We start from the raw sequence: 21,203 nt of genomic DNA on the forward strand, positions 1-21,203 counted from the left end.
GGCCCGAAACGTCAGCCTCTCTGCTCCTATGATGCTGCTTGGCCTGCTGTGTTCATCCAGCCCTGCACCTTGTTGTCTCGGATTCTCCAGCATCTGCAGTTCCTACTATCTCTGTAACATAACCTCCCTGCTTTTAAACTCAATTCCTCTTGCAATGAAGGACAAAATTCCATTTGCCTTCTTAATTACCTGTTGTACCTGCAGAAAGGAGACTAAGGGGTGAGTACAGTGAAGGGACAGCAGCTGAGGTGACCAACCCTGCAGACACTGCCAAAGCAGAAGGTCTGCTTCATTTGTCCCAGCCTCCGTCTCCCAGAGTTGTGGTTCACATAGAATTTTGGGCTGAATCTGTTTCCTAAGTGCTTTCTGCAGCACCACCATTGAGATCAGCTGCTGCTGTCCATCAGCTCAGATTGACAGAGAGTACCTTTTGTGTGTGCATGCTTTTTATTCCACCTGAAGGTGCCGTTTGCAGTATACACAGCCAATTGTTACATATTTGTCTGCATAGAATGAGCAATGTCTTGTGTTGCGGTGATAGTGTCCATAGTTATGGACCAGAAGTTCCGTCTGCTCTAGAGATGTGTCATAACAGGTTGATCAAATTTTTTTCAGAATGAGGAAATAATTAGGACCAACAGAAGTGGCACAATGGTTAGCTGGGCTCGATTCACAGGGTTATAGGGTCAATTTCAGCCTTGGGTGCCTGTCTGTGTGGAGTTGGCATGTTCTCTCCATGTCTGCATGGATTTCCACTTGGTGCTCTGCTTTCCTCCCATGGTCCAAAGATGTACAGATCAGGTGGATTAACCATGCTAAATTGCCCTGTAGTGTCGAGGGATATACAGTCTAGATGGATTAGCCATGATAAACGTGGGAACATGGAGATAGAGTGGGGGAGCTGGGTCTAGTGGGATGCTGTTCAGAGGGGCAGCGCAGACTCAATGGGCCAAATTGCTTTTTTCCGTAGGAATTCTGTGATTTTAGAACAACTATATTCAATTGGAGGCAGGATCAGTGCAATACTCTCATTACGCCATGAACTTAAATGGTTTCTTTCCCATAAAAAAGAAATTTGCAAATGCTAACATGGGATTAATAGAAAATGATTGATTGTGAATGGTCTGCAACATAATAACTTGTCTACAAACAGAACCACTGTACTATGGCAAGTTCAACCAAAGTCCCAATATTCCACAATTGGCAACATTTATTGATATGAAGTTATTTTTCATTTTGTATTATCAATTCCACTAAGTCACAATGTTCTACAGAAAAGTGAGTCATCATGGAATTTTGTCTGCAAGTCATCGATAAATATAGAATGAATCACATTATAAAAATCACATTAACGTTAAAAGAAACAGCTCTTTGTTACCCAACTATACGTGAAATGTCCGTCAGTCCTGAAGTCTTTTCAACTGGCTCAGTTCTTTCAATTTCTTCTAATTCTTTTGGAAAAGAAGAAACAATTGTTTTATTAACAGAGAAACAATTGAGCATAGAGACATTTGTGATATGCATAGACCTAAGGAAGGGTTACCAGACCCGAAACATTAACTCTGTTTTTGCCTTCACAGATGCTGCCAGACCTGCTGAGCGTTTCCAGCAACTTTATTTTTGTCCCCTGCCGTTTCCTCCATTTTCTGGGTGATAGCCCAACTGAACACATCTTACCCTTCCAGCATTCTGAAGGAACCAAACCCTCCTTGACACGCTGATACACTTTGTCACTCACTTGTAACAGCCTTGCCACTTCCCAAAGCACCCTTTCATCCAAGCAGTGTGTAAAACACCTGCCCTTTTTTCTATCTGCCAAGGCTTCAAACAATCCTTCCAGTTAGGACAGTGATTTTGTTGTATTTCTTTCAATTTATTATATTGGATTCAAGAATCACAATGCACTCTACTTTACTGTGGGAAGATTGTTGACTGCTTTGAGGAAAATCGCTGTTCAGTATGCAAGCATAACAATGAGTTTAAAATAACCTGTCATTTTAATTCCTTAATTTTTAATTTCTTTTCCCTACTCCGACCTTTCTGCCTTTAGCCTCCTTCGGTATTCGCAAAGAGGTTCAATTCAAGCTGCATTAAAAAAAAGACTTCAACTTCATGTTGGATTTAACAACTTGAGCTTGTAACCCCTGTCCACATTTTGCTCCCATTTTCTTTGTTGGTTTATTTATAATCTCTTGCTCCTCCTTTTCTTTACCCTTCGCTTTCAGACAGAAGAGCTTCATGATGTGGCCATTCACAACTTCTCCAGACACAGTTTGCTTCTTTGCTTGTCCCATTACCATTTCCCTTTTGCCCTGCACCACAACCCTCTTGTCACGTAATCGTTCTGGTCATCCACCCCATCACAGTCTTCATTCTTTTTGTCAGTTTCCACTCTTCAAAACCTACTATATTTTTAACCTTTCCTGGTTAATCAAGGTCACAGAAAATGTTAACTATTTCTCTCCCCTCAAATGCTTTCGGACCTGCTGAGTACCCGCATATTTTTCTATTTTATATCGAGTATTTTTGAATACATTCACTCATCTGTATCCTATACACACAAGTAAAACAAAAAAGAACGCACTTTCTAATTAATATCCATAGTACTTGCATTATAGTACATATTCATTCCTTAAATGCAAAGGGACAAAAGCGAAACTGACTGACAAATCATTCATGCTTTAAAGGAGATAGAACGTCATACAGTTGGAAACTATAAAACTGCAAAAAACAAAATCAACTTTGTACCTTTTTCTTGTTCAAGATAATTATGCACGCCCTCTTCAAAATCATCCTCATTTATAATTTTGCGCTTTTTTGGTCTTCTACAAAGAATGGGTTTTGTTGTGGATTCTTCAAAGTCAGGATTAATTAAACTGAAACAAACAGACAACCATATGGACCATATTAAACCCTGTTTGAAATACATGACATTTCTACATTTAGTTCATTATACATTACCAGTTACATCTTACACTCCTCTAAATGCACCGTCAAATATAATCTGCAGATGAGTAGGCCAGGATTTAAGAAAGGGACAAGCAAAACTATCAGGTCCATTAATGTCATTTAAACTGTCAGCAACACTATGGCCTTATCAGGAAAAGCCCTATGACTTTACGAGGAAAAGCACTGCTAAGGTCCTCTTCTCTTCCTAAAGGCAAATAAGCAAAACTTCAGGGGACCACGTTAAATTATAACTAATTTGAAATATCAACTTCTCTCAAGGAATGACAAGTTCCATTTTAGACAGCATCTGGAGATCCACATCCAACATATTTTGACACACTGTTCCAAAGGGCGACAAGCCTGTGAAAACAAATACGTCCTGGAATCTCAGCAATCTCTTTGCTTCAGGATTTTTTACTTGTGCTTTCTCATGCTATAACCTGTGCAATCAACCCCTGCAGTTGTACTGAATTGCCAATGCCCCTCCAACGCATATAAAACTATTAACACCTGTCCAAAGCAACACATGTTTGGGTATTATTCTAGATGTTCTCTCCTGTGTCCTCTCTAAAACTGTAAACCTTTTGCCTGGTGTAGAGCCAAAAATCCCAGATGCATTCCAAGAATACATCCCATTACCATCCCAAGACAATCTCAGTCCACAAGGGTGCACCTACCACAACCCAAGAATAATTAAAATTCTGCTGCCCATACAAACCTCGCTAAATTTCTCACAAATTTTATCCTCATTTCTGTCTATTATTTACTAGTTTGTTTTCGAGTCCTAATGCCCATGAATAAATACCATCTAAGTTACAGGAAACATTTTTTTTTAAATGGCTCTCAACAAGAGAGTTCATCTTTAAATTTTCACTTCTAAACTACTTGTTGAAAATGTAGTTCCCTTCTAAATTTACTTCATTTCTAATGTGCTGTAGATAAGTACTGCAACCCTGGTCCTCCATATAACTCTGCAAAAGAATCAAAGATTGACATGGAAAACTCGAAATGAACAATGGGCTGCCTTTAAAGAGGAGAAAGTTCAAGTTGCATCAAAGTACATTTGCATGATGGGGAAAGGTAGGGCAGACAAATCTAGAGCTCCCCGAATGACAAAAGAGATGGATTGAAAAGGAAGCAGATAAAAGGTGCATGTGACAAATGTGAGATGGAAAAGGCAATTGTGAAACAGGCTTAACATAAAAAGTTTAGACAGAAATTGAAAAAAGAAGTTAGGGCAGCAAAGAGGATGGAAAGAGACTGGCCATTTACATAAAAAGGAACACAGAAGTTTTCTACTGGCAAAAAAAATAGTAAAAGGGTGGTTAAAGGAAGAGTGAGGCTGATTACATATCTAAAAGGGGATTTTGAATGAGGCTGAGACACTAAACAAGTACTGTGCATCTATCTTTACCAAGGAAGATGCTGCCCCAGTCACAGTGATAGGAGATAGGTGAGATAATTAACGGATTACAAATATATAAGGAAGTGGCATTAGATTGGTGGCTTATTAGTCTTTCAGTACAGCCAACCTGTCCTGCCACATCCAACCACGAATGGTGGTGTACAATTAATCAACTAACTGGAGGTGAGGGCCCCACAAATATCCTCATCCTCACTGAGGACAGAGCCCAGCATATCAGTGCAAGAGTCAAGGCTGAAGTATCTGTGTTCATCTTCAGCCAGAGGTATTGAGTGAATAACCCAACTTGGCTGAAGACTACTTCTCTAATGCAAGGGACCTCAGAGGAGGCCAAAACGATTCACTCCATGAGATATCAAAATGGGCTGAAGGCACTGGATACTATAAAGGCTATGGGCCTCGACAATATTCCAGCAGATGTACTGAGGACTTGTGCTTCAGAACTAGCTGCACATTCTCCTCTCTGGTCTCATCTTTGATCTACTCTGTCCTGCTGTGAGGTCAGAATAACATCATTAGTTACACCATAATCATGTGTTTATAACAAAAAGTATTCAAAATCATGTGGGCAATGAACAGAGTGGGCATGGAGAAATTGTTCAAATAAGTTCAACATAGAGTTAAGATGATTGGCAAAGAAAGAATGGCAATACGAGAGGAAAACAAAACGAGTGATTAGGATCTGGAATGCATTGCCTGGGTATATTGGGTTGCAAAGTCAATTCAGCCTTTCAAAACTGAACTTGATCATTTACCTGAAAAGGAAAGATTTTCAGGGTTGTGGCACTGTGTGAATGCCTTTTACAGAGATTTGGCACGAGCATGCCAGGCCAAATGGTCTTCTTCTCGGATTTAACAATTCTTTGACTTTTGTGTGCTTTTTGCTTATTCTTTCTTTCAATGTTTTTAACATTGTTCATAACCAGACAGCGATTTAGATTATTAAATGTAGTTCACAGCATAACTTGAGGGATATCACCACATTATCTGTTTATAACTAATTTTGTTTATTACTCTGAACTGCTTTTAATTATTTTTGTACTTATCGTTAATCTCTGTCCATTTCACTAGTTTAAATCCTCCCACACTGCTGTCTTCATTCTCTCTGGATGAACATTAGCACCTTTTAGTTTTATGGAAGAGATCCTGCATGAACACCTTGCCTCCCATAGAACCCATAAATTTCCCTACAAATATGAAATTCTCCCTCCTGCATAATCTACCAAACCAAGTTTTGGTACATCTCATCTGCTTCCTGCTAAGTGGCTTCAGTCGTGACACTAAAATACTATCCTTCTAATCCTATTTCGGAATGCAACGCATAACTGACCTTTATTTTACCCTGTCCAATTCAATTAGATCCAATATCATTTCATTTTTGAGTGACATAGAGGTATATACATTATGCTATTTGGGTGGCACGGTGGCTCAGTGACTAGCACTTCTGCCTCACAACCCAGGTTCGATTCCACCCTCGGGCAACCGTCTGTGTGGAGTTTGCACATTCTCCTCCGGGTGCTCCGGTTTCCTCCCACAGTCCAAAGATGTGCAGGGTCGGTGGATTGGCTATGCTAAATTGCCTATAGTATCCAGGGATATTTAGGTTAGTTGGGTTAGGCACGAGAAATGCAGGGGTAGGGGAATGGGTCTGGGTGGGATGCTCTTCAGAGGGGCAGTATGGACTTGTTGGGCCAAATGGCCCAACTGTATGGATTCTATGATTCTATGACATACAGGGTAAACAGTGTAGAAACATACTGGGTTAATTCTTCAGGGGTTTCCACAATATGAGTTTATAGCACAATTCAATTAGTTTCTTCCTCTCAGAAGTGTGCATAGAAGGAGCCACAACTATAACCATTGTCGCTGGCAGTAAATATTTTAATGTCCCTGTACTGATAAACACAACTGATGCAACAACGTACTTGAGAGTTAACTACTCCAAGCATCATTCTAGAAGTTACCATTATTTATACTCTTAGTAAATTAATCTAAAACAGTACAGATAGTCTCAAACTAAAACGTGGCACAGTAGTGTGGTGCGTAGGCGATCAGTCCACGAATTCCTGGATCAAAAACCCAGCAAATCCATCATTTGAAGTTTGAGAATTTGAATGCAGACTTAAAAATCCAGAAATAGAAAGCTAATACTAGTAAGAATGACCATGAAGCTACCAGCCTATCAGTTCCAACTACCACAATATTGCCTTACAAGGTACCAAACTGGATCAACTCTAGCCAGCAGCTCAAGACGGCAGTCCCACCAAATCAGGGCAACTGAAGATGGAGTAATCAATCCAGCCAAACGACATTCTGAAAACTTAAAGCAACACTAATTGCATTTAATCTAACTTCCAAGTCCCAAATCTTTGATGCTGTCCAATCATAAACTACATTTTTGACAATAGTCAGCTTTCAACATGCAACTTGAGCAATTGAGCAAAAGGGCTATAGGTATTTAAAAGCTAGACATAGAATCGGTTCAATAATTAAATACACTGTAAATTAATACATTTTAATACCCAATTCCAGAATTTACTACCATATCAAGGCTGGGTGGTGCCAGAATATGGAGCAGAAGTATGTAATTATGATTACATCATATGTAGAATGGACCAGAGAGGAGGCACAGCAACACTAATGCTAGAGGATTAATTCCTTTTCCACTGGTCCTTAGAATTTTTTTTTAAACTGATATATTAATTTTGCCAATCATACCCAGAAAAATATACATAAACCTGAGAATGGCAGAATTCCTTAGTTTATTTTCATTGAGCAACTTTCCAAGATTTTTATGTTGTGTTAACATAAATAACATTGCCGAAATAACATTCAAATAAAATCACTATTAATTTAATTTTAATATGTAATTATTACCTAACTATTGTTGAGACGTCTGGAAGTCTTGAGCTCTTGTCACATTGTTCGGTTTCTAGAAATTAAAAGACATCTTAGCACATAAAACACACTTAACCATTTCACCAACATTTTCCCCTTATTCTCCTAAAGAATGTGTTGTCTTGTTGAAGTACAGTTACAAGCTGAAAAACATTTGGAACCTTATAATACTCACAATTTGTTATATGCAAGTCTCAGAAGTCATTGTGAACAGGTTATTTGGAAAGTTAATAATTGATGGTTTAAAAGATTGTGAAAAACAGTTGTTTAAAAAGGTATGCAAACAGAATAGCTTTTCATTACTATTATTTCCAAGATATCTGCCATTGGCATCCATCATATAAACTTTGCTACATTTCCCAGTCAAAATGCACCACTCACAGAATGTGGGCATCTCTGGCTAAGCCAGCAGTTATTGCCCATGTGTCAATCACATTGCTGTGGCAGGTAAGAATGACAGATTTCTTTCCCTAAAAGGACGAACAGTGAGCCAGATGGGGTCTTCCAACAATTAACAGTTGTTTCATGGTGATCATTAGATCCTTAATTCAATTTTTTTTTATTGAATTCAAATTCTACCTTTTGCATGGTGGGATTCAAATCTGGGTCTTCCGGATTAATAGTCTAGTGACAATGCCATTAGGCCATTGCCTCCTCATCGCACTCCTTTACCACAAGACCTCAAAACCAAAATAAACAATTTAGTCATTCAGAGAGTGAAACAACACTGAAAGAGGCCATTATGCTTGCAACAGCTACAACAATTTGCATTTGTATTTGTCTAGCCCTTAACTTAGTAAAAGGTCCCAAGACACTTCTTAGGAATGGAAGTAAAAAGTACTTTGGACAAAGTAACAAGACATCAGGGTAGATGATAAAAATTCAGTCCAACAGGTAAAGTCTTAAGAAGTTTTGAAGGGCGTAATAGAGGAAATTTCAGCTTTAAAAGGTGTTGGCATGGCTACCAATGGCAGAAAAATTAAAATCAGAGTCACTCAAAGTCACAATTAGAGGAGTACAGATTTCTCAGAAGTTCACAGGACATGAAGACAGTACAAAAACTGGGATGGGCAAGATCTCACATGAATTTGAAAACAAGTGTCAGAATTAAAACAAGCCATTGCTCATCTGGGAGCCAAAGTAGGTTATAAGAACTGCAGTGATGGATGAACAGGACTTATTTTGAATTACAACCCAACAGCAACATTATAGATGATCTGAAGGTTATGGAGGATACAAAGGAAGCCAGCCAGCAGAATGACGGAATGGTCAAGATTAAAGAGAGAGATAACAAAGGCACGGATGACAGTTGAGATTGGATGACCTAAGATACAAATGTTGTCTGACATAACTGAGGTGGAAATCATGAGGCTTTTCTGATGGCATGTAGACAGCTATCAAGCTAGTCCTATTCCCCCGCTCTTCTCCAAAGCCCCACTTATTATTTTTCCCAATTCAAGTATTTAACTAATTCACTTCTGAAATTTACTAGTAAATTTGCTCCCACCTTTCAGTCATTTCATATCAGAACAGCTTGCTGCCTAATATCATTTCTCTTATGTCACTTCTCATTTTCATTTGTCAATTACAATAGATCTGTCACTCTGAATGGTGACCCTTCTGACAGTGGAAGCTGTTCAACCTTTGAAGAAGGTTGAAAGGCTACAAATGGTCATAAAATAGGGAAGAGAGTGAGGCAGTGGAGGAATTTGAGCAAAAGGATGAGAATTTTCAAGGCTGAAGAAACCAGCCATCTCCCCCAGTGCAGAATGCGATTAAGTACAGGCAGCAAAAATATGAATAATTGTCTTTCTAATTATCTCAAGCAGAGACATGAAGGGTAGGTTAATTAGTGCACCTTTAATGGCTACATAGAAAAATGAAAACTAATTATTTTTTAAAATCTAGTCCACTTAGCACTGAAATGTCATTGCAAATAGAAAGAAACTAAAACAAATGGAAAGTTAAAGAGATCTGACAATAAATTCAAAATATTGCCACAATACTCAGTACTGTGAAAAACATATCAAGTGTTGGAATGTATTGAAATATCAACACCGAGCCAGAATCTGCACTTGATGAATGATTGATGCTGCCATTCTTAGAATACAGTGTACAATTCAAGTTGTGAAGCAGATAAAGGATGTTGCAGGTATTGACGGGATACAGATAGGGTAACCAGAAGAATTGTAGGGATGGAAAGCCACTGATTTGATGATAATAAATAACAAAGGTTTATTTTTCCTGAAAGAGAAAGTTGAAAAATGTTCATAAAGGATTTTAAAAAATCACTAGCTAACAAAGAATAAAAAGCTATTTCACTCGGTCGAGAATAGCAGTACAAGAGAGCTCAGCCTGACCTTGAAAAGGGCAAATTCAAATTCAAAACAAATCTGCTGAAACATGTCAGTAAACGGGTAATGAATCAATGGAATTGACATCTTAAGGAGGCATTGTGTATGGATCCATTTGAGCTTCAGAAAATAACATTTCCATCTAAAGTATAGAGCTAAGTTGAGAAATGGCATACCAGTCTAGCATGCATGGCGGGTAAGAGAAACAGCAGAGAACAATCAGATGCCTTTGGACTTATGGTTCCAAAGTTTTTCAGCACTGACATCTTTCTTGACTAGGTCTGTTGTAGAATAACTGATTAAACTGACTTACTAAGATCATTGCTTCATACAACAACTAGAATGATAGAAGACAAATTAAACAGAAATGGATGTTGCTAGACAGGAAAAGATCAATGTTCATTACTTGACTAAATTATCGTTATTTTTGTAAGGGATCAGAGAAACTGAATGCAGTATCTTCTCAGGTGACCACTGCTGCCATTCTTGTGATATTTACCACCCCTCCCTGTGTGGTACTGGTTAGGGGTTGTTTGACGTTGCTTGTTGCCACCAACCTCTTTCGTCTTTGATTGGTCTTGTGTCTATTCACTGGGCCCAGGACCAAGGATAAAGAAGGTTTGGTGGCAACAAACAAACTCACTCTTCTTTATCTTTTTAACCTGCAGCCCTTCATGGCAGAGGATACACCACTCCAGAGGCACTATTCTTAGATAACATTTATTGCATGATAGCAACAAATGCATTTAGTCAGGCATAAGTAAAAGGATCTTTGAGAGCTAACACAAAATATCTTCTATGAAAGTTAAAGCAGTACTCTAGATTGTGTTACATCAATAGAATAGGTGGAGCCAACGGAACATGAACATTAACACCTTCAAAACTATTTACAGCACCTACTCCAAGCTTTCAGCAGCCATAGTTAACTCATTATACCTTCTGTTTACAATATCCCATCTCTTCCCCAAGTTTCTGACTTAACAAATGCAGGCAGTCTGGATGTTTCAAACTTTCCTCGGAATGCACTCTCTTTAGCCTTGGAGAGTGGAAGGTCTCTTGCTCGAGGACTGTTGACTCTCATTTGTACCCATAGATAATTTCTCTGCTACAAGATATTTTATCTCTCATATCTTTTGCAGAGGATGTTGCACTTTGGAGAAGTTGTTGGTCCATTACTTTATCTACAGGAGCCTTAATCTCCTAAATGTCATCCCTGGAAGACAGGTGCCCTGTTGAATTAAGTTCTTTCTTCCTTGTGGTATTCTAGATTTTTTGATCATGGATTTGGAACAGGTAGTCTCTTTCTTTTGCAAGATCCTGGATGCTTAGACCTAGCAGGATTTCTTCTCCACCATGCCGTGCATCTGAAGATACTGGATTGGCTCCCATGGAGACATGTAGTTTAAGTGCTTTGAGTTGTTGATCAGACAGGATGTCTTCAGCCAGCAATGTAATTGTCTGTCTGGTGAATTCATTTTTTACAGACTATCAGGTATGTCACTGAAAATTATTATTCACGCAGCACTCTGTCTTCTAAACCAAACAGTCAACATCAGTGACAAAGAATTGAACACTGTCAACGTAAAAGAACCTCACAAGACTGGTAGTAATGTTAAATAGCTTTCATATGGAAACATAATGGAAAAAAGCACGTAGGTGCAGCAGGCAGTAAAGAAGGCAAATGGTATGTTGGCCTTCATTGTGAGAGGTTTCAAGTACAGGAGCAGGGATGTGTTGTTGCAGTTGTACAGGGCCTTGATGAGACCGCACCTGGAATACTGTGTGCAATTTTGGTACCCATTTCTGAGGAAGGATACTCTTGCTCTCGAGGGAGTGCAGCAAAGGTTCACCAGGTTGATTCTGGGGATGGCGGGTCTGATGTACGAGGAGAGATTGACTAGGTTCGGATTGTTTTTGCTGGAGTTCAGCAGAATGAGGAGGGGCATCTCATAGAGACTTATATAAAATTCTCACGGACTAGACAGGGTAGATGCAGGGAGGAAGTTCCTGAAGGGGGGTGTCCAGAACTAATGGTCACAGAATGAGGATTCAGGACAGATGATTTAGGACGGAGATGAGGAGACATTTCTTCACGCAAAGAGTGGTGAGCCGGTGGAATTCATTACCACAGGAAGTAGTTGATGACAAAACATTGAATGTATTCAAGAGGTCACTAGGGGCAAATGGGATCAAAGATTATGGGGAGAAAACAGGATTAAGCTATTGAGTTGGACGATCAGCCATGATCGTGAAGAATGGCAGAGCATGCTCTAAAGGCTGAATGACCCCCTCCTACTCCTATCTTCTACGTTTCTATAAGGAATTTCATTTGATTCTTTTTTTTATTCTTGCCTTGACTGGCTGATAATAATGGTTTGTTCACGGACCAGACGGACGGCTGTTTTCTGGGAGGTTGTCAATCCCCTCGAACACTTCTGATGAAGTGTGTGTGCGTGTGTGTGTGTGTCACATTGTCATGTAACTTGTATTCCCATGCTTATGACAGTTACTTCACATGCACCATTTATTCTTATCTCTGTAGGGTCTAACTGCTGCTTCTTCAACCTGCTGTGACAGGACAGCAACGGTTGCTCCTTTATCAAGCATAAAATCAATAGGATGTCCATTTACTTGGCAAATACTGATTCTTCTGGCTTGTGTGGATTGGTTAATTCTCTTAGGGTATCTTCTCCAACAAACGTATCTTGTCAAATTCAGTTATCTTTTCTAATGGCAGTGGACATGCTACATCTGCGATCACCAGTACTTCCACTGTTCTGAAACTCTAGATATTCTGAAAGTGACCTACAGTTTTACAAATGCAGCCATCATTAGTGATGGCTAGACATGGCCCTTGTGAACCCCGCAGCTTTGACATTAGTTTTTTATCAACAGATGATTGACATGTTCTCAGAATGGGCTGGTCACATGATTCTCTAGAATGTCTACACCTTATTAACCTAAACAAACTCTTTTGACTCTTCAGGTTGTGATGGTTATCTCCTCTCAAGGTCTGTCCATAAGTCCATCTGATTTCTGCTTCTGGCACAATTTAAGTAGTAGCTTTCTTGAATGTTTAACCTTCCTTGGACTAAGAAATCTGACAAGGTTTCCTCAAAAATTCCAACAACACTACCTCTTATGAATTTTGATTTCACTGGTCCATATGTACAATTTTCTGCTAGTCTGTAGAGGTCATTAATGAAATTGCCAGCAGATCCTCCTGGGAGCTGAACTCTTAAAGGGGAGGCACTGACCTAATGTGGAAGTATCACTAGACTGATCCAGAAACCCAGATGATGGAATTTGAATTCAATAAATATCTGGAATTAAGAATCTAATGATAACCACGAATCCATTGCTGACTGTTGGAAAAACCTATCTGGTTCATTAATGTCCTTTAGGGAAGAAAACTGCCATCCTTACCTGGTCTGGCCTGGATGCGACTCCAGACACACAGTTCAACTCACTGATCACCAGTTCCGACATGCCACAGCAAAAAAACCAATGACCTCTTCAGAATACAAACACAGGACACAAATGATAGAGTAACCTTTGTCATCCAGTATTTCCGTATTCATCACAGCCTTCAACATGATGATGAACATCTCGCCAAGGCCATCCCTCTACCTCCACTTCTCGCTTTCAAACAACCACTGAACCGCAAACAGACCATCATTCACAGCAAACTACCCTGCCTTCAGGAGAATAGTAATCACAACACCACATAACCATGCCATGGAAACCTCTGTAAGACACTGCCAGATCATCAACATGGATACTACCATCACACATGGGACACCAACCCCATACACAGCAGGTACTCATGTGACTCAGCCAGTGTTGTCTACCTCATATGCTGCAGGAAAGGATGCCCTGAAGCATAGTATATCAGCGCTGTGACAACAGATGACTGGACACCACACAACAATCACCAGGCAGGAGTGTTCCTTTCCAGTCGGGGAACACTTCAGGGGAACATTCAGCAGTCAAGAACATTCAGCCTCCAATCTTCAGTTAAGCATCCTCCATGGCGGCCTTCAAGATACACAACAACACAGAATCGCCGATCAGAAACTGATAGCCAAGTTCCGTACCCATGAGGAAGGCCTCAACCTTGGGTTCATGTCGCGCTACACATACCCCCACCATACTGTTTTGTGTTTGCAAAATCCTCCTTACTGTTCTGTTTTGACACCATTACTTGATAAGTTGTTATTATCTCCCTACATTAATTAGTTTCTACAGTTTTGGCTTACTTGTTACTTTGGTTAGACCATTGTCATGCAACTCTCATGCCTATTACATTACACCAGCCATTTGGTTTGTCTGTAGCACCATCTTATTTTTGATTTTTTGTAATTATCTCTCTGACTTAATTAATCAGTCATCCCTTCATTTGCTATTCAGCTGTTGACACTTTACTCACACTGTTTGACACTTTTGATCCCCTGCAAAGACTTGTTATTCAGCTTTTCAACACTCTAATCACACCATTTGTACTATGTTTGACACTGTCAATTACCTCTCTGCCTTTAAATTCTGTGCCTGTGCACCTTCCTCCACTTCACCTGATGAAGGAGCAGTGCTTCGAAAACATGATTTCAAATAAACCTGTTGGACTATACCAGGTGTCGCATGACTTCTGACTTTGTCCACCCCAGTCCAACACTGGCACCTCCACATCTTAAAGTGGTAACGCTTTTAAAGTTGTAAGCTTCCTTGCTTGAATTTTTTGCTTTTCTTCTGGGTCTTTGGATGACTTATCTTCATAGTATGGGGTGAGATTCGCACCATTGTAACCACATGGTATTTTCCCAGGTAACTACTGGTGGCAGCATGTTACTTACCACCTGTTCCAGTATGTGATACTGGGCAAAAGTTTTTTGAGGTAGTTCACTGCTACCATTCCTCCTGTATCTTTGCTTTGTCTTGGACCTGTACCATGATTAGTGGCAGAGGATACATCACAGAGTATCTACAGAAGCGGCATTGTTCTTTTATAAGAAGTTTATTGCATGATAACACAAATATAAATAAATTTGGTCAGGCACAATTACTAGGACCTTAGGGTGCTGTTATAGAACTGGTCCCTCCAAAAGCCAAAATATAACTCCTCGTCTCCACCTACAGACTGAAAGCATCTTCAGGAGAATGAGAGGTGCCAAAGTTACGTAGACATTAAACCTTTAAAACCATTACTTTATATAGCACTAAAGTTTGGAAATATCACACTGTCGATCTAACCAGAAAGTTCACCTTTTACAAATACTCTTTATAAAAAATGTGAAGGTCCCAGAGACATGCAGAGATTTATCAAAATGGCAAAATGCACGTAATCAAGAGTGCCAATGAAATGCAATCCTTTTTTATCGAGAGGAATTGAACATAAAAGGTAAGAATGTCATATTTCAGTTATATCGGGACCAACACATCTCAATTACTGAGTGTGGTTTTGTTTGATCTCTTTATGTAAAGGATCTAAATGCATTGGTGGTGGTTTGGAGGACATTAACTAGATTGATACCTGGTATGAATGCGTTGTCTTATGAGGAGAGGTTGGACAAACTGGGGTTATTTCTACAAGGGTTTAGAAGGTGAGGGGTAATTTTATTGGTGCATAAGATCCTGAATGGTTGTGGAAAGGATGTTTACTCTTGTGGGTGAGTCCAGAACTAGGGGGCACTGTTTTAAAACACAGGGGTTTCCCTTTTAGGGGTTAAGATAGGGATAAGAAGAACCTTTTTCTCTCAAAGAATTGTCAATTTTGGAACTCTCTGCCTCAGCATGCTGTGGAAATAGGGTCACAGAATATTTTGAAGTCAGAAGTAAATAAATTTTTGAGAGACAAGGGAACTAAGGTTATTGGGGGTAGATAGGAATGTGCAGTCCAAAATTCAAACACAATCAGAAAATTCAAACAATCCTCTTATCAAATAGCAGAAGAGGTTCGAGGGGCCAAGTAGCCAATTTTGCTGCTATTTCATATGTTCATACCTTTCAAGGATGAGGAATTTTTACACCAAGCTGAAGAAGCTGAAGTTATTTTCTGAAGTGAAGGAGACTGAGGGGAGATTTATTTGAAATGTACAAGATTAGGAAATAATTTAGATAGGCAAACACAGAAACGTTTTGGTCAGCAAGTACAGGTGAATGCAAGGAAAAACATTTTTATGCAGCAGGTGGTAATGACCCGCATCTCCCTGCATTAAGAATGTGGAAGTGGAAGAAGTCAATGATTTCAAAAGGAAATTGGATAATCCTTAATGGAATAAACCTGCAGAGCTATGGGGACAGTGAGGCAATGGAACAGATTGAACTGTTCTCAAGAGAATCAGATTTGACAGGCTAGATGGCCTCATCTGCACTGTAATGTTTCTCAACAGGAAAAATCCTTGACCTAACAATTTCTCAAATAATTGATTCATCAGGGTAAGTCACATGTACCTGCTGTTTGTTGGAGTCTCTTTTGTGTTGCCTTTTCGAACTCCGAAACACTTAACTCCTGTTTTCGAATTTTACGGTCTGCAGGCAAATTCGGCTCTGTGGTATCTTCTGCAGACAAACTTAAACCAAAGTTGTCATTAGTGAGAATAAAGGAATAATTTAAGCAAATGTTCCAACAGACGATTCTGTACAAATTTTTAATCTTTCAAAGCAAATTTTAAATTTTCTGATAAAAATGGCTGTCAAGCTCGCTTAATGCTTGTTTGACAGTGTAAATTAACTTCTGTCAAATTGAGCTGTCTACACAATGAGGTTCAGCCTATGATTATCCAGGGTGGTGATAAGGGGGCTACATTCCTCTTCAGCAATTCAAGTGTAAATGTATGTTCGGAATCACCCAGGGTTTTTTTAAAGATTTTCCTTATCCATTTCCAGCAACTCTTATTACAAAAGTAGGAACATGCAACCAGGTGAAGGCAGCATTAGGCTTGCCTGTGGTGCATCAGACAATCAAATAGCTTGTAAAAACAAACAACAACATCATTTATGAATGAGAAGCTCCTAAATAAGAACATATGACAGAGAAGCGGGACTAAGCTATTCAGCCATCGAATCTATTCTGCCATTCAAAGAAATCATGGCTGATCTGATAATCTTCAATTTCATTTTCCTGCCTCTCCCCATGACCTTTGATTCCCTGACAGTTTAAAAATCTATTAATCTCAGCCTTGAATACACTTCATGTAGCAGCCTCAACAGCCCAGTGTGGTAAAAAAATTCCACTGATTCACAACCCTCAGAGAAGAAATTTCTCCCCATTTGCTAAATCCTCATCCAATAAATAATGCCTATCTATCATTATTCTAATCTTATTCAAATCTTTATTCTGTGGGGATAAAGTCCATTTACATAGCACTTTTCATGACCACAGGATGCTCCGAAGTACTTCAGAGGCAATGAAATACTGTTGAAGTGTAGTTAGTCACTATTGTAAGGTAGGAAATATGGAGACAATCTGTACACAGCAAATCCCTGCTGAGAACAATATGCTATCCTTGGACAGCAAATAGAGCCTAAGTTTAAAGTATCATCTGATAGACCACATCTCCAATGGTGCTTCACTACCTCGGGCTGAAACAATACTCCTGCAGTCGAAATTGAATCTGTAGCCCTTCTGATTCAAAACAATGGTGCCTATGAACTGAACCACAGCTGACACTCTGGAATTTTTCTTTATTCTTTCATTGGAGGTGCGCCTCACTGACTAGGTCAGCATTTACTGTCTGTCTTTAATTGCTCTCGAGAAAGTGGTAGTGAACTTCCTTCTTGAACAGCTGTAGTCCAAGTGGATTTCACTGTCTGATCATACATGAGGAGTAAGATCTATGCATTCATATTTTGTTCATTTATATACCTGCCAGATGACAATTTTGTCTTGGGTTGAGATTTCTTTTGCACAGACTTTTCCTTTTCAGGATTCACTACTTTAACCAGGGAAGATTCCAGCTCTGTTAAGAAAGCAGAACATTTGTTCAAGAATTTATAATCTTAATCCTTTTAACATAACACAAAGAACTTTGAGCGTGTAATGTTAAGTGATTCAAGGTCACCTCCAACAGTTATGTTGATTTAATCAGCGGGCTCTTGTGGCATAATGATAGTCTTCTTATCCTAACTAATAGCCTTTCCATAAATGGCATATGTCCGGATATCAAGACAGAACAAGATAATATTTGTCTATGATATTCCAACAGTTTATTTGTTTTTTCATATTTATTGTTTTGGCTCACACACTAACTACCACTTGGGTTAGGTGCTGAAGGTCAACTGTGCCTGTGGAAATGCACAGCTACTTTCTATTATATTCTACCCAGATTACAAACTTTTCAATTTACAACTCTGTAAAAAAATTTCTAAATCTTGACTTCTTTTTTACTTTAATGTATTTAAGCAAAGGATCCCTATATTGTGCAGGTAACTAAAGAACTGTAAGATTCTGTTGCAACTCACCAGTTTGCATGAATTTCTTTAGAAGACTTCTTGGTGTGTAATCGTCTAAAGCCTCCCGAGAGATTGCTCTGACAGTCTTTGCTTTCTTCAGTCCTACAGAATTCTTTCCAGTTCTTTGTTTTTTAGATGATTCCGCAGCCACCTTTATCCAAAACACGAGTTTCCTTGTTAATGCAAATAGAACTTAGAGCTTCACTAGACATTTCTCTCATGTACAGTATCATGGCTATTCCCATAAATTGGCCCCAATGAATCAAACACAACCTTACTTATACACATTAGTGCAACATGGCACAGAATTAAACAAAAACCACATTGCTGTAATTAGTCGCTGGAATTGACAAAAGTCATTTGTATTTTGCTCACTTTTAAACAGGATGTAAGTGTCTCTGGATCAACCAGCATTGCCCTAAATAATGGAAGAACATACACCAGACCCATGCCACTTAAGCAATTATGAAGCATGGCTATTAAGGAAAAAGACTTTCATAACCTCAGGATTTCCCCAAAGCCTTTCAGGGACAATGAACTAATATTGAAATGTGGTTGCTATTGTCAAGCAGGTTAAGTCCTCCAAGAAATTATTGTATACTGTATATCTTTCCTTACATTTGAAAGTTAGGCACTTTACTTCTGTTTGGACAGACCTTTGGTTAGAAAAGAGTTAACTGCTGGATTGTGTTCTAATTTTTTGTTATCCATTCATGAGATGTGGGTGTGACTGCCAAGTTCAGCACTTATTGTCCATTCCTAATTACCCTGGAGGTGATGGTGCTGAGCTGCCTTCTTGGGATGTAAGTTCACCCACCGTGCTGTTAGGAAGGGACTACAGGATTTTGACGCAGACATGGGGAAGGAACAAAGATATAGTTCCAAGTCAGAATGATGTGTGATTTGAAGGGGAACTGGCAGTTGGTGGTGCTCCCACATATCTGCTGCCTTGTCCTTCCAGATGGTAGTCGTTGTGTCTTTTGAAGTGGATGCTGAAGAAGCCTCAGTGATTTGCTGTAGCTCATCTTGCATATGATGTTATTCTGCACCAGTGCTGAAGGGAGTGAATGTTGACGGTGGCGGATGGAATGCCAAGCAAGCAGGATGTACAGCTATGGATAGTGTCGAGCTTCCGGAATGTTGTTGGAACTGTACTCATTCAGATAAGTGAAGATTATTTCAGATGGTGGACAAGCATTGCAGCGACAGAAAGCATTTTGCTCACTGAAGAATTCCTAGCCTCTTATTGCTCTTGTTGCCACAGTATTTTTATTGTTTGTTGGTCCAGTTCACTTTCCAATCAATGATAATCCCCAGCATTTTGATGGTGGGGATTCAGAGCTGGTAATGGCATTCAACATCAAGAACCAATAATTAGATTCGCTCTTGTTGGAAATGGCCATTGCATGGCACTTCACAGAATCACAGAATTGTTACGGTGCAGGAGGCCATTCAGCCCATCATGCCTGTACCAGCTTTTCAAATGAGCATCATTACTTAGTGCCAATTTCTTGGTTTTTCCCCCACACCCTTGCACATTATTTCTTTCCAAACAATCATCCAATACCCTCTTGAATGTCTTAATTCAACCTGCCTCCATCACATTTCCAGACAAAGCATTTCAGACCCTAACTATTTACTGAGTTAAAAGCTTTTCCCTACATCACCCTCGCTTTTTCAGCACACGTCTTTAAAGTGGCGTGAATATTACTTCCCACTTATTAGCCCAAGCCTGGATGTTGTCTTTGTCTTAGTGCATATGGATACAGATTGTTTCAGTGAACATTTCAACTCTGACCTTATGATGAAGGGAAGACCATTGATGAAGGACGGAAGTTGCTTGGTCCCAAGGATGTTACCTCAATGAACCTGAGAACAGTGTTATCATCTAAAATGGTCTGAAGGAATGCCTGAGACCTAACAGAATGAGGAACAGTCGCTGAACCCAAAACATGAACTCTGATTTCCCTTCACAGATGCTCCCAGATCTGCTGAGCCTTTCCAGCAACTTCTGTTTTTGTAATAGAATGAGGATTAGGTGATGGATATATTAATTAACAGCTAATTGGGTGTGAATTTGTTGTATAAAATGGGGAGCAAGGAATCAGTGGAGAAGTGTGGTTAACTAAAATAAAGCTTTCATTACAACTATGGATTTGGATTCTGTTTGAATACCTTATCTTCTAATGTACAACATTTACAGTGTTGTATTTGGGAGATTACAGCTTGCAATAATTAGACTGGATTTAAATAAAGGATGATGCACAATGATTAGGGATTTCATTTTCTTTGAAGCAAGACATTTCTAGAAAAAAAGGAATTAGAGCAATTCAAAATAATTAAACAAAAATTAAAAAAGTTAGAATAATCAAGTTTTTCCAAAGAATGTCCAGTTTAGCATTAAAAGGCAAGAAAAGGTCAATTTGAATAACATGGTTACAGCATAATTTTGATTGTACTGCTAAATTCTGATTGTAATTTTATTACTAAAAGGAATAATTTAGGATCCAAACTGTCCGCATTTTTGGTCAATTGTACCATAAATTGCGATGAGAAATGATCTGTTAACTGTTTCTCTCCATATATGCTCTATGGCCTGAAATTTTCCAGCTTCATTTTGTTCTTAGATTTCCAGAATGTACTGTATTTTGCTCTTGTTAATTGCAGTTTAGAATGTAAATATTGTTTATGTATCACTGGTTCATTGGCATAACTCTGAATATGTATTCATGGTCTATTTATTGCATTATGAATGCAATTGCATTGCTTTTATGAAATATGTTAAGAGGCATCCCAGATACCAAGCCAAAGAGGTAAAACAATGGACTTTTGAAGATAGTCTAATATACAGTTTTAGAGAATTGCAGAAGAGAAAAAATCATTTACAGAAGAAATAGGTCAAACCAGGTCAGAACTTGCACCAACTTGTGTCCAGAGATAGCAGGAACTGCAGATGCTGGAGAATCTGAGATAACAAGGTGTAGAGCTGGATGAACACAGCAGGCCAAGCAGCAGAGGAGCAGGAAAGCTGACGTTTCGGGACCGAAGAAGGGTCTAGGCCCGAAACGTCAGCTTTCCCGCTCCTCTGATGCTGCTTGGCCTGCTGTGTTCATCCAGCTCTACACCTTGTT

General features: G+C 39.2%; 1 protein-coding gene across 4 annotated transcripts in view; it reads right to left on the minus strand.

Annotated features, from left to right (window-relative positions):
• Positions 1-21,203, minus strand: part of cenpt (centromere protein T) — a 71,997-nt gene that overhangs the window by 41,881 nt on the left and 8,913 nt on the right. For all 4 annotated transcript variants that reach the window (XM_048605903.1, XM_048605904.1, XM_048605900.1 and 1 more), the window contains exons 4-9: positions 18,082-18,223; positions 17,486-17,579; positions 16,072-16,190; positions 7,250-7,304; positions 2,749-2,876; positions 1,379-1,451 (exon numbers count right to left, since the gene is read on the minus strand). In XM_048605903.1, coding sequence (XP_048461860.1) covers positions 1,379-1,451; positions 2,749-2,876; positions 7,250-7,304; positions 16,072-16,190; positions 17,486-17,579; positions 18,082-18,223 — 611 coding nt within the window. The remainder of the gene's footprint in view (positions 1-1,378; positions 1,452-2,748; positions 2,877-7,249; positions 7,305-16,071; positions 16,191-17,485; positions 17,580-18,081; positions 18,224-21,203) is intronic.

This window comes from Rhincodon typus, chromosome 15 (assembly GCF_021869965.1).
Source record: "Rhincodon typus isolate 14 chromosome 15, sRhiTyp1.1, whole genome shotgun sequence".
Lineage (NCBI taxonomy): Eukaryota > Metazoa > Chordata > Chondrichthyes > Orectolobiformes > Rhincodontidae > Rhincodon > Rhincodon typus.